At 43.6% G+C, this 12,931-nt stretch overlaps 1 protein-coding gene across 29 annotated transcripts in view; it reads left to right on the plus strand.

Moving 5' to 3' along the window:
* The first annotated feature begins 5,768 nt into the window (after window positions 1–5,768).
* Window positions 5,769–12,931, plus strand: part of Rims1 (regulating synaptic membrane exocytosis 1) — a 505,606-nt gene continuing 498,443 nt past the window's right edge. For 21 of the 29 annotated variants that reach the window (XM_070012111.1, XM_070012105.1, XM_070012115.1 and 18 more), the window contains exon 1: window positions 5,771–6,181. In XM_070012111.1, coding sequence (XP_069868212.1) covers window positions 6,018–6,181 — 164 coding nt within the window. In that variant the 5' untranslated portion in view covers window positions 5,771–6,017. Of the gene's footprint in view, window positions 6,182–12,931 lie in introns of all 29 variants that reach the window. The other 8 variants (XM_070012125.1, XM_070012126.1, XM_070012108.1 and 5 more) reach the window with 3 other exon arrangements.

The raw sequence follows: 12,931 nt of genomic DNA on the forward strand, positions 1-12,931 counted from the left end.
TACTTTCAGTAAAATCTCTTGAAAGCCAACTATTCTTTGAAGCCAGAAAGACTATATATTTTTGCAAATTACTATAACTGTATATGAATAAGGTGACCATAAAAAGTATCATATAGCTGTGTGCTGGTAGCTCATGCTTGTACTCAGGAGACTGAGATCTGAGGATTATGGCTCAGAGCCAGCCCAGTATGAAAGGCCATGAGACTCTTATCTCTAACTGGAAGAGGAGCTCAAAGTGGTAGAATACTAGCTTTGAGCAAAAGCTCCCCAGCAAAACCCAGACCCTTAGTTCTAGCCCCACAATCGACAAAAAAAATTAGCATTGAAACTAGAACACATTAAAGAGAGTGCTATTAATAATAATGAAAGTACAATAGGCTCCAACTCGTTGGATGCTGGATAGGTAAGGACCTATGGTCACCTTATATAAAAACCATCCTCCCGTAATAGACATGGGTGTAATGGTGGAAAACACATAGCTGTATTTTAAAAAGTCAAAACTTGAGGATTAAGTTTTTTGGTTTGCCCCCAAATAGTCTCTCTGTTGGAGTCACAGATATATCAAAATAATTTCTTTGCTGAGCAGCAGTGGTTCAGGCCTGTAATCCTAGCTACTCAAGAGGCTGAGATGAGAATCATGGTTTGAAGCTAGCCAAGCCAGCTCAGGAAAGTCTGTGAGACTCTAATATTTAATTAACCACCAAAAAATAAAAGCCAGAAACAGAGCTGATGCTCAAAAGGTAGAGTGTCAGCCTTGAGCAAAAAGAGCTAAGGGACAGTACCCAGGCCCTCAGTTCATGCTGCATTACCAGCATACACAAAAATTCTAGAACCTTCTAGAAATAATAAAACAAATAATAACATGTATACATGATCTTAAATCACGAATGTATTACTTATTTATTCCTTTGAGAAAAAAATTGACTAATATTTTTCTCCTCAGCTCTTACATGAATATACATGTGCATGCTGTCAATTTTATAGAGAATCTTTACTTTTTTCATCAACAAGGGAGTAATGAGGGCTCTTTTAGCATTCAGGCCAATCTTTGATAGAAGTAATCTAAAACAACAACAACAACTTTAAAAAATTGCTTTTGCTTTAAGCTATAGTAAAAATATTTGGTGAAAGGGATTAGCTGTTTAAATTCAAATATATTTCAATTTTTGAGAAATTTGATAATGATGATGATTTTTGATATTTTTACCACAGCACTTGTATCCCCACAGACACACAAATTTTCCATCCTGCTGTACTCATTGAGATCTTCCTATCTCAGTATTTCTCACTGAGTTCTACCCATCTCAGTACAACTCATTGATTTACTGCTGAGATCAAAACAGGACTTGTAATTGATTTGTCTCCATGAATCCTGCATTTCGTCAGTCTTCAGATCTCTGGGTTCAGCTCAGAGAGCATATCTTGAATGCATGCACTTTTCCAACTCAAACAACTATGCACCACCCCCAAGTCCCTCTCATTATTCCTAAGCAAACTTCCCTGTGTCCACTGTCCCTTGCTGCCACCTGTCTTCCTGGCACCCATAGTTAATCATTTTAAAAATAGAGACTGCAACGTTCAACCCCTTGGTTAAGCTCTGCAATGGATTGCCTTTGCACAAGAATAAAACAACATTCCTGTCTCTCTCTGAGCTCATGCACACTATTTTCTCCTTGTGCACAATGATCCTGCCGCACTGGCCTACTTTCTGTTCCTCCAGGACACTGCCCTTTCCTGACTCAGGACCTTGTCTTTACACCTCCCTGTTCTTTTAACACTCTCTGCTAATCCTGCTGGCTCCTTCATCCCTCAAATATCTCTTCACATGACCCTGTCTTAGAAACTCCAATTTAGCATCTTTGGAAATGAAGGCCCTATCAATCAGTATTTTCCCCAAAGCTTGTCCGCATGTTCCTCAGCTAAAGGAGGGAATAGATCTATCGACCAATGGACTTGGGAAATGGCAAACTAAGCTACATCAAACAGATTTCTTTATTGCAGCAAATGACTGCGTCTCAGTACTTAGTATTACATCTTAGTGCTTTGTTCCTGTGAATTTCTAGGAGAGAGGTATTGTACGCACTTTCCAGAGTTCTCTGAATGCTTTTGGTAGAGTTATCTCCACGAACTAGCCATCAGTGGCATGCCCTTATGTTTCATTTTTGTTTTCCTACCTAATGAAAGAAAAGATCCTGCTTTTTAGAGCCAATTTATAGAAAATAGTCCTTTGCATGACAGACAGGATAGACTGATGGGTTGTATCAAAGCTCCATCTGATATATGAGTCAACTCAGTTGTTCATTTATTCATTACCTCACTCAGTAATTTCACACTCATATTTGTAGCCCAGGAAAGTAGCTATCAACTTAAAGATGACTGAGAAACAGATTTCTTGTCATTGCCATCCAGAGAATAGATAGTAACAACTGTTTCCCCCCAAATTCTAAGAAGCAACTTTATGAACTGAATTATGTTTTCTTCTAGAGTTAGGTGATGAAATCCCACCCACCAGTACCTTGAACTACAACTGTTATTGGAGCTAGGGTTCAAAAGAAAGAGATAAGAAAGTTATGAAGGTGCAGTCCAAATACAATAGGGATGTAAATCCTTAGGAGTAGAAGGAAAGATACCAGAAATACACATACACAGAAGGACCATGTGAAGACACACTAAGACAGCCAAATACAAGCTTAAGAAAAATAACCAAACCTGTTGACACCTTGATCTTGAATTGCTAGCTTCCAGAATTTTGAGCAAACAAATTTCTATTATATAAGCCACCCATCTGTGATATTTTATTATGGCAGCCAAAGCAAATTAAAACACCACAGTTAATTGTTCATTAGGTCCTTGCCTTCAAGTGCTTTGCTCAGCTAGTTCTAATATCTATTGAGGCTTTATAATTTCTGTATTTGTATTTGAAAAGAATTTCATGAGAACCAACTTGATCATGAACCTCTTTAGGACAAGGCCTTTGTTGCATGTGTACATTTCCATACTGACGAGCTCAGTACGTCTTCTATTAGTTCAACTCCTTTTGTGCATTAATAATTGAGAGATGGCCTAACACATCTCTTGGAGAGATCTAAAATTAAAAAAAGAATTTCAAAGTGCTGTGTACATAGATAGCAACTTAAAATAACTTATTTCACATCTCTTTTTTGAGGTAAATATCCTTCTCATTTTACAGATGAGAGACAGAGCTAGAAAGGTTAAATGAGTTGACCATGCCCACATGATCATGTGTGAAGCCAGAATTTCAATCAGGGTTTTCCCTTCCTCGGTTGGATCAAGTACAATGGACTAAGTACAATGTTTTTAAAAATTAAAGAAAGGATGCTAATTAAAGTTGCTTTTATCAATTGCTTAGGGGAAAAGGAAATATGGCTAAGACAGGACCCTTATGAAAAACAGTTGGAAGTTGTGTGGTGGTGGTTCACACTTGTGATCTTCAGATTTGAGAATCCTGATTTGAAGCCAACCCAGCTCAAGCAGAAAAGTTCATCAGACTCTTAACTCCTATTAGCCTGAAAAAAGCCAGAAGGGAGGTGTGGCTCAAGTGGTAGAGCGCCAGCCTTGAGTGAAAAATCCAAGCAAGAGCTCAAGGCCTTGAGTTAAAGTCCCAGTACCTGCACATAAATAATAATAATGGCAATAATAATAACAATAAACTGGAAATTTTTATTAACTATATGTTTATTTTTATGAGATTCTCATAGTGTCATGATTGTCAAGGTATAAGTAAAAATTATGATTATAAAGCATTATTGAACCAAGCTCTGGTATAATCCTAGCTACTCAGGAAGCTGAGATCTGAGGGCTGGGGTTTGAAGTCAGCCTGGGCAGGAAAGCCTGTGAGACTCCTATCTCCAATTAACTATCAAAAAAGATGGAAGTGGAGCTGTGGCTCAAGTGGTAGAGCGCTAGCCTTGAGCACAAAAATTCAGGCCCTGAGTTCATACCCCAGGACTCCCACAAGAAAATTAATAATAATAGAAATAAAGCATTATTGAGCACTTACTAAACACCAAACATTGCTCTTAACCCACATAATCTCGATATTTGGTAGGGTTAGTGAAAAAATTGAAAGTCAAAAGTCAAACAAGAATGGCCCAATAGCAGGGTTAGTAACATGGGCAGGGTGACTATGGAGAAAAAGGAAGGTGCTGAAAGGGTTAACTGGTACACAGGTGACAGATCTCCAATTGGTAGAGAGATTTAATCACAGGAAGGGAAATAGGCCTCAGTGAGCCTCTCCTCACTGAAAGAACGCCTCCATCCAGAAGTAACAGTTGCATTGAAAGGAAAACCAACTCAATTCTAGGTCCTTATAAATAAGATTTTAGGATTCATAAACCTCACTGTCATCATTTTTTGCCATTGACACAATTGGGTAAGGAGCGGGGGTGGGGGTGGGGCAAATAAGAATACTAATTCCCTCCTGGAACTAGAAAAAGAATTTCCCAGGAGAGAAACCTATCAGCTGTCATCACCATTTCCAAGAGGTCCTCACTAGGAAATTGCTCCATTTGAGCCTTTTTCTATATTGATTGTTTCGTAATTGCATTAACAAAATTCAGTCTCCAGGTTTTAAAGCCGATAATATTACTTATTTGGAAAGGATCGTCTATTAATTTTTGCCTTTATCAGCAAGAGACGCTCGTCCTTCCTACCTGTCATTGAAGTAGGCATTAAGCAGCAGCTTCTTAAATTCAATGGGATGTGGTTGGGTGTTTTTCTAGTCTGGGATTGAGGTTTGGAAGAAGTGCCTATGGAAGCTGAGAGGCAGTGAGCATGCGAAGACTGGAGGAGCTGGAGTAGATAGCCCATTCACCAGCGCCAGAGTGCAGCAAGCTGGCGCGAGGGGCTGACCCGAGTCTCCAATGGCAACTCAGAGTTCCTGTGTGGAAAGGCACGGTGAGGGGATCAGACCTACAGAGTGTGTCAAGAAAAGACACCGCAGTGAAGAGCGTGTGTGCGCGCGTGTGTGAGAATTATCCAGAACTCCACATTGTTTTTGACTGTGAACACTCCACTGACATGAGAAAGACATGGTAGCAAGAAGGGTGGGGGATGGTCCAGAGGCGATCCATCCAGCCCTTCCAAATACCGTGGGTCTTCAGATACTATCAACGTGCTCTGAGAGGAAGATGGTGGTGAGGATGAGGAGGATGGTGATGGTGGTGGTGGTGGTGAATACAACCCTTGGAAAAATAGGGCCGGGGAGGGTGACACGGGCGGGGACCCGGGAAGGATGACTCACGGGTGGGGGGTACCTGGGGAGGGCGCGCCACGGCGCGCACGTTGGCGAGCGTGGGCGGGGTGGCGCCGGGCACGCGTGGCTCGGACCCGGGGAGTGGGCGGGTGGTGCCCGTGGGCGGGTGGTGCCCGTGGGCGGAGCGGCTCCGCTCGGGGCTCGGCGGCTGGCGGCGATGTCTGCGAGCGGCGGCGGCGGCGGCGGCAGCGCCGGGGAGCGAAGCCTCGGGGAGACTCCGCCTAACTGACGCCCAAACTCTGCCTCTCCTCGGCCGGCAGCCCCGAGCCGGAGGCGGCCCGGCCCGCCCGCCAGCCCCCTCCCCGGGCGCCGCGCCCCGCCCCGCGCCCAGCGCCCCGCGCCCGGCGCGCCCCAGCTGGAGACGCCTGCCCGCCCGCCCGGGAGCCCCGCGGAGCCCGCGGAGCCCTCGCCCCTGCCGGCTGGCCGGCGCCCGCCGCGCCCCCGCCGGTCCCCGCCGCGCCCCCGCCGGCCGAGCCTGGCTGCGGGAGGCGGCCGGGCGACTCCAGCCTCGCCAGGGCGACCAAAACAAAGGCAGCTCGGCGCGCGGTGCGGGCGCACCACCATGACGGACGGGGCTCCGGCTCTCCCCGGCTCCGCGGCGCCGGCCGGGAGGGCTCCGCTGTGACCCCGAGAGCAGGGCGCGCTGCCGGGCGTGCGGCCGAAAGGTGAGACCCGGAGAGAGCCAGACCGAGCGGGAGAGCCGGCGGAGAGCGCGAGCGGAGGGGGCGGGCAGGCCACGAAAATGTCCTCGGCCGTGGGGCCCCGAGGTCCTCGCCCACCCACGGTGCCTCCCCCCATGCAAGAGCTGCCGGACCTGAGCCACCTGACCGAGGAGGAGAGAAACATCATCATGGCAGTGATGGACCGGCAGAAGGAAGAGGAGGAAAAAGAAGAAGCCATGCTTAAGTAAGCCAGCCCCAGCCAGCCGGGCCATCCATCCATCCTTAATACCTTCCCTCCCTCCATCCTTCCCCCCATGCCTCCTCAGGTCCATTCACCACTCACTCACCCTGTCCTCCTGGCCAAGTGTGGGGGAGGGGCGGCAGAGGGGGGGGTAGGGTGGAGATGCCCGCCCGAGGGTGGGGGGCAGAGGCCTTGGGCTTGAGCCGAGAAAAGGTTAAGGGGTCCAGAGGAAGGGACAGGATGCCAGTGAAATCAAGATCCTAAGAGCAGGAAGAGGAGAGCTTGAGATTGGGGTGCTCCGGAGGATTGGGTGGGCAGGGGCTACCCTGGTCTTGGTGGGGTGTGTGGTAGCTGAGAGACACTGAGCCCCAGGAGTGGAAGGGTCTGGGTTGGGGGCAGGATTGGGGCCAAGGGGTGAGCAGAGGAGGGGAGGTGGGATGAAGAGGTGCTGGGGATGTGGAAGACAGCTCCTCTTTTAGAGTTGTTTGGCAGGTCTGAGTTAGCCCAGTGAAGGGTGCTGGTGTTTATATAATCAAAAAGCTTATTTTTAGTGTTCATTTGGGTACTCATTCATCTCACAGATCAAGGCTGGGTCTTTTTTTTTGGGGGGGGAGGGAGGGCAGTTGCCATCTTTGGTAACCTGTCTCTGCCAGTTTCATTTTTATTCCTAGTCTTCTGCACAGAATACCTGTGTGGAGACAGAGCTTACCTATACACGATGCCATTGGCAATACAAAGTTTTTAATCATGGGAGATGCTGAGGGAGAGTCTGTCCTGAATTTCAAAAACGAAAAAGAGAATAGAGCCTTCTCTTTACTGGTTTCCAAGAAACCTCTGAGGCCTGTTCAATTGCTAAAGGAAGCAGCCCCAGAAGGGACTGAATATTTGCACACATCATCTCCTCTTTAGAACCCATCTGCCCTCCAGGGCATCTCTGCTAGTGCCCCATTTTCCTGGGGATGAAGAGGGGAAAGGGCTGCTTGCTAGTGGTGCAGGAGTGTGTAACACTGTGCTTTGGCCTGCCTCGGACAAAACTGCTTCCAAGGTACTGGCAATCCAGGCTGGCTTTCCTGGGTCCTTAGCATCACCTGTGAAGTGCAGCTGGTGGAGACTGCAAGCCTGCCCTTCCACGGCAAGCCTTCACTGTATCAGGAAAGTTCCCCACTCTGGGCTGGGGGAATTTAGATCACCTGACTGGAATAGACTCCTTAGCTGGAAGGTAAATCTGGAGCAGGCCATTGGTATGGAGAACCAAAGGGAACCTGTTGCATTTGGAGTTAGCTGGTTGGGAAGAACCATGGGGGAAGGAGCAGGGGTGACCAGAGGGCACAGAGCACCCTCAGCAGAGCCTCTCTCCAGCCCCCTTAGAATTGCCTACTGGAGAGAAGATGCTGCCAGGGAAGGTTCAGATTCCCCTCCCTGCAGCAGTGCCTCCAGGAGAGGAATAGAGGGAGGCTGTTCACAGACTGATGGGTCCCCAACAAGTGCAAGTGCAATTGCCACCTAAAGTGTGTGTGAGGGGCGTGAGGGAGGGGATGAGGTGGGTGTCAAGCCACAGGGAAATAGTAGAAATCCAGTCATCTCTTCCCTTGCATTATAGACTTAGAAGAAGAAGAAAAAAAAAATCTGTTGCCAGAGCTGGCCTGGTTTTATCAAACAGCAGCAGGTTTCTGAATACCCTGCTCCTTCTTGCTGCCCCCACCCACCCTCACCAAAAAAATAAAAAATAAAAATTAAAAATACTTTAAGCCTGCCGGCTTGTGGGAGGCAAAACTCTCGTTAATCTGCTGCCTGTCCCTAGTGGAAGAATGACATTCCTGGTGCTGCAGGCTTCCCCTCTTCTGAGACTGGAAGTAATGGATTGTGTCTGATGGTGCTGCTGTCTGTCTGTCTGGTTGTCAGTTCGTCTGTCCTCACTGATTGCACAGCCTCTCTGCCACCTGTCCTGGATTCTCTTCCATTGGCCAGGGTTTGCAGATTTGCTGCTGTTCCTTTGGGTGTGTTTGCTGCAGACAGCAGGTGGATAGAGGCCACCAGCAGGTAGTGACAAATTCCGGACTGCTGCTTGACAAGAGTTCAGATAGGAAAAAAACCTCACAGTACAAAGTAGTGACCATTACACCTTGTCATTGGCTGTTAGAAGCATGGTGGAGAGCAATGGAGCTTAAGTGAGAGTGGAGGGGGTTTTAGGACAGAATTCCATGCCTACTAAATGACTAGGGCCACATTGTAAGATTATAGGGGTTCATGTGGACAGATAAAATTAGGAGCACTAGCTAACTACTCCTCTCCAACACATCTTTTTCCACTGGTTTTTCTCTCACTGCCTTGCAAAATATTTATTCCTTTATTGCATGGAGTCACAGAATATTGCAGAATGTGGTGATGCTGTTATACAACAGTCCTCTATAATCCTGTACTTCTGCATTAATTTTATCAATCAGCCCTGCTGTTAATGTCTTGGCCTTTTGTGCAGTGATGGGTTAGTGAGTGCTTGGGGATCTCAGCTTGCTGTCATGTAAACATGTCATAATGTCTGCTGTTAGTGAAATAGTGCTGTCCTGTGATTTATATGGAAATTTATATCTTAAAAAGTGGAGATCATAGGGACTAATCACATCACACACACAGACACACACACAAACACACATGTGGTCATGGGTGGGAACCTTTCCTAAACTTGAAAATAGATTTGGAAATTAACAGCCTTGGGATATTTTTTAAGTCAGAAAAGTATTTTTGTGGTAATATTGGTCCATCATCATATACTATATATGAAACATTATTTTCAGTAAGGACCTTATAAAGCTAAAGTCCTAGAACAGAATAGGCAAACTTCAAGCTCATGTTTGCCATCACAGCACAAGTTCTAAAGTGTATGTTTCCTGACTCTCCACAAGGTGTAAAGATAGGCATTAATAGAATGAGAAAATTGAGGGTTGAATATGCCCAAGCAACATCTCAACATGTCCATGAAAATATTTGTGTATAGTTCCGTTGGTCTGGGTTGTAAATTGCTACTTGGATTTAGATTTGATAATGTCAGACAATATAGAAAAGGAAAAATCAAGCTACCTTCACCTCAAGATTTTAGAAAATCTTTATGTGGAATTAAAAGTATTTTAATCATAAAAATAAATTAATTTTTGCTGGAGTGCACTAATTTAATATATGATTGCCGTATAACTAAGCTAGTTGACTCTTGCCAACTATATTTAGTGATTGCTTTAATTATCTGGAAATTAGAGGTATTTTCTTAATCTCAGTAGGAGTGTGTGTGTGTGTGTATGTGTGTGTGTGTGTGTGTGTGTGTGAGAGAGAGAGAGAGAGAGAGAGAGAATATTGGAACCTTTTTAGAACCTAACTTCCTCAATAAATACTCCTTCCAGTTACTGTCTCTAGACATCATAAGCCAATATATTACATGGAGTGAAAACTGCATTATCTGACACCTAAATCAGTAAAGATCTCATTAGATATAAAATCTTATTCCTTTTCTATAAAAACTTCATAGTGAAAGGAGCTACAGAATAGTCAGAGAAGAGAAAAATCAGAAGAAGAAAGTTAAGGAATGGTTTGAGGAAAGTGTACAAGAATCATATTAAAATAGTTAATAAAATAACACTGAGTATTTACCTCATGCCAGCCATTGCCCTAAGTAGTTACTTCATCTAATACCAAATTGATGACTTAGGCAAATGTACATATATAAATACTTGGGGTTTCATGGTAAGCCAGTTGTTGCAATTCTCAAGTCTTCACCACATACTCTAGAGTTCCAGTAGTTTCCTACTTTGACTCACAAACACGACCCAGCCAGGATTAACTCAGACCTTTTAGTCTAAGTCCAAATGTTTCCAAGACACTTTTCCCATCTTTTCATCAATCCTTGTTTAAAAATATGACAGAATATATTTGCTTATAGGATACATGTCTCTGTTCCAAAGACAATATGATATCCTAATTTTAAAGTAAGCCTTTGAATGCGTTTCAGACTACAATATTATGCTTGTTTGTTTGGTTCTGTTTTTCAATTAAAAAAGAAAAAGAAGGAAACAAGTCTTAGAAACTCTTCTACTTATATTCCCCTTCTCATGAAGGAAATAAGATAAATGAATAAAAATTAAAACTAGGTTTTGCCAGGTGCTTGTGTCTCATGCCTATAATCCTAACTACTCAGGAGGCTAAGATCTGAGGATCAAGGTTTGAAGACAGATGGGCAGGAAAATCCATGAGACTCTTACCTACAATTAGCTACCAAAAAGCTGGAAGTAGAGCTGTGGTTCAAGGTGGTAGAATGCTATCTTTCAGTAAAATAGCTCAGGAGTAGCGCGCAGGCACTGAGTTCAAGCCCCAGGACAGCACCAAAATAGAAACAAAACAAACAAAACAAAACAAAACAAAAACAAAAGCCAGATAACCTATAGTGTTGATTTAGGAAGAATACTGATATTGAGCTTTTCTCTCTCTAACATGAAACCTAGTTTTGTTGTTGTTTTTGTAGCTTGAAATGTAGTCAAAAGGCTCATTTAAGTAGGGAAAGAATGGAAAGAAGAGAGGGGAAAATGAAGATATTATCAAATTGTCTTTGGAAAAGAGATCTGTATCCTACAACCAGGTATATTTTATCCTGTTGTGAAGACAGGGATTTATGAAAAGGAAAAGTAATGAGGTAATTAGTGAAGACAGAAGAGGATAAAGCATAAGCATGTGTCTACCTGTTTCACAGTGCGGAAAAGACCTGGGGACAAAACATACCCTTTCCCTTGGAGTTCAAGCCTCCTTACACTATTTGTAGGCAGGACTAACCATGGGGAAAGTTAATCGTGAACTCTATTTTAGGTTTCCATTTCCAACATAAACCTGTCTTAGCAAATGTGTGTGTTTACAAATGTATGAGTTTACAAATATTCATGGAGAAAAATTTAGAAAAGAGAAACCTAAAATATGGCAAATATGAGGAGTTATCAATGAGAATGGAGACAACTATTAGGTCATGATTTTTGTGCATCTGTATTATCACCCTTTACATTTGTATGAATTTCTCCTTAACCAGAAATTATAAAGATACCATCATTTAAGTAATTAAATTAGTAAATTAGAAATATAAGATGGAAGCCAGTGTGACCTCTAAATGGTATGCCAACTTGAACAATGGAGACACAGCATCTTGGAGATATTTGCTCAATTTCTTAAATAGGAAGAATGATTTATCTAATGGGGGTTTCTAAAATCCCATCACTGTCCTCTTACATCTATAAAAAGCATATGGATTGGTTTGCTGTGTCATGGATTATAAAATCTATTGTGTTGCTTTTCATTTATCTTTATGGATTATAGTCTATTTTTAAGCACCTGTTTATGTTTGGCTCTGTGATATAAATTAGATACTTTAGAGTTGGTCCTGAAAGTCAAATGAAATTTGCCCAAGTCACATAACAACTAGAGTAATCCATTTCCAGACCCATATACATTGAATCCAACTCATGACATTTTATTTTTAAGTGTTGGTCCTACAGCTTGAACTCAGGACTTGGGTACCTTTCTTGTGCTTTTTTCTCAAGGTTAGAGTTTTACCACTTGAGCTTCACTTTGAGCTTTTTGCTGCTTAATTGAAGGTAAGAGTCTCATGGACTTTTACCCCTGTGTCGGCTTTGAAATGTGATTCTTAGACCTCCACCTCCTGAGTAGCTATAATTACAGGCACAAGACTCGTGTACTGGAAGCCTATTCTTTTTTCGTCTTTTATTAGTCTTCAAAAAGTGCACCAAGATGTAAGGGCATAAATGTTTTGGTTTGTTTATTTTATCTATTGAGGTGTGATAGTAACACTTGTTTAACTTCTATCTATCAGGCATTTGGCTGGATGTTTACAAATTTTACTCTGTTCTTGGGCTTACCTTTTGATGTCCAGCCTGTCAGTAGTTATTAGATTCTAATCTCAGTAGAATTCCCAGCTGAGCTGGACATTGGTTCATGGAATTTGATACTAGGGTTTAAAGACCAAAGTTTCAAAAGAACAAGAGAAAAACTTGGTGTGGTTGTTGGCACTTAGGAAACTTTTCTGAGTTTTCCTGTCTGAGCTGGCTTGTTCTGGTCACACATGCTCCATGACTGGCTCAATTTATTCCTGGGCATCCTTAATGCCTTAGCATTTTCTCCCCTATACGGTCATCTCTTCATATTATTGCTCTTGATACTTTTAATAAAATATCACATATTGATTAAACAATATGTAAGAATGATTTTTTTGGGGGGGGGTTGGTCAAGGGGCTTGAACTTAGGGCCTGAGGCCTTTTGTTCAGGCTAGCACTCTATCACTTTGAGCCATAGCTCTACTTCTGGTTTTCTGGTTGTTAACTGGAGATAAGTGTCTCATGAACTTTCCTGCCCAGCCGAGTTTGATCCATGATCTTCAGATCTCAGCCTCCTGAATAGCTAGGATTACAGGCATGGGCCACCAGCAGCCAATTGAGTTTTATTAAGATATTAAGATCAGATCGGACCTTGTTCTGTCTGAGTAGGATAAAGAACGCGTTCTCTTTACCTTTTTTGGTGCTAGTTATGGGGGGCTTGGCTCAGGTGCTAGGCCTTGTCCCTTAGCATTTTTTTTTTTGGGGTCCGGTCGTGGGGCCTGATCTCTGGGCCTGGGTGTTGACCCTCAGCTCTTCAGCTCAAGGCTAGTGCTCTACCACTTGAGCCACAGCGCCACTTCCGGCTTTTTTTTCTTTTTGCTTATGTGGTGCTGAGGAA

The sequence above is a fragment of the Dipodomys merriami genome, unplaced genomic scaffold (assembly GCF_024711535.1).
Source record: "Dipodomys merriami isolate MVZ:Mamm:240054 unplaced genomic scaffold, mDipMer1.0.p SCAF_89, whole genome shotgun sequence".
NCBI lineage: Eukaryota > Metazoa > Chordata > Mammalia > Rodentia > Heteromyidae > Dipodomys > Dipodomys merriami.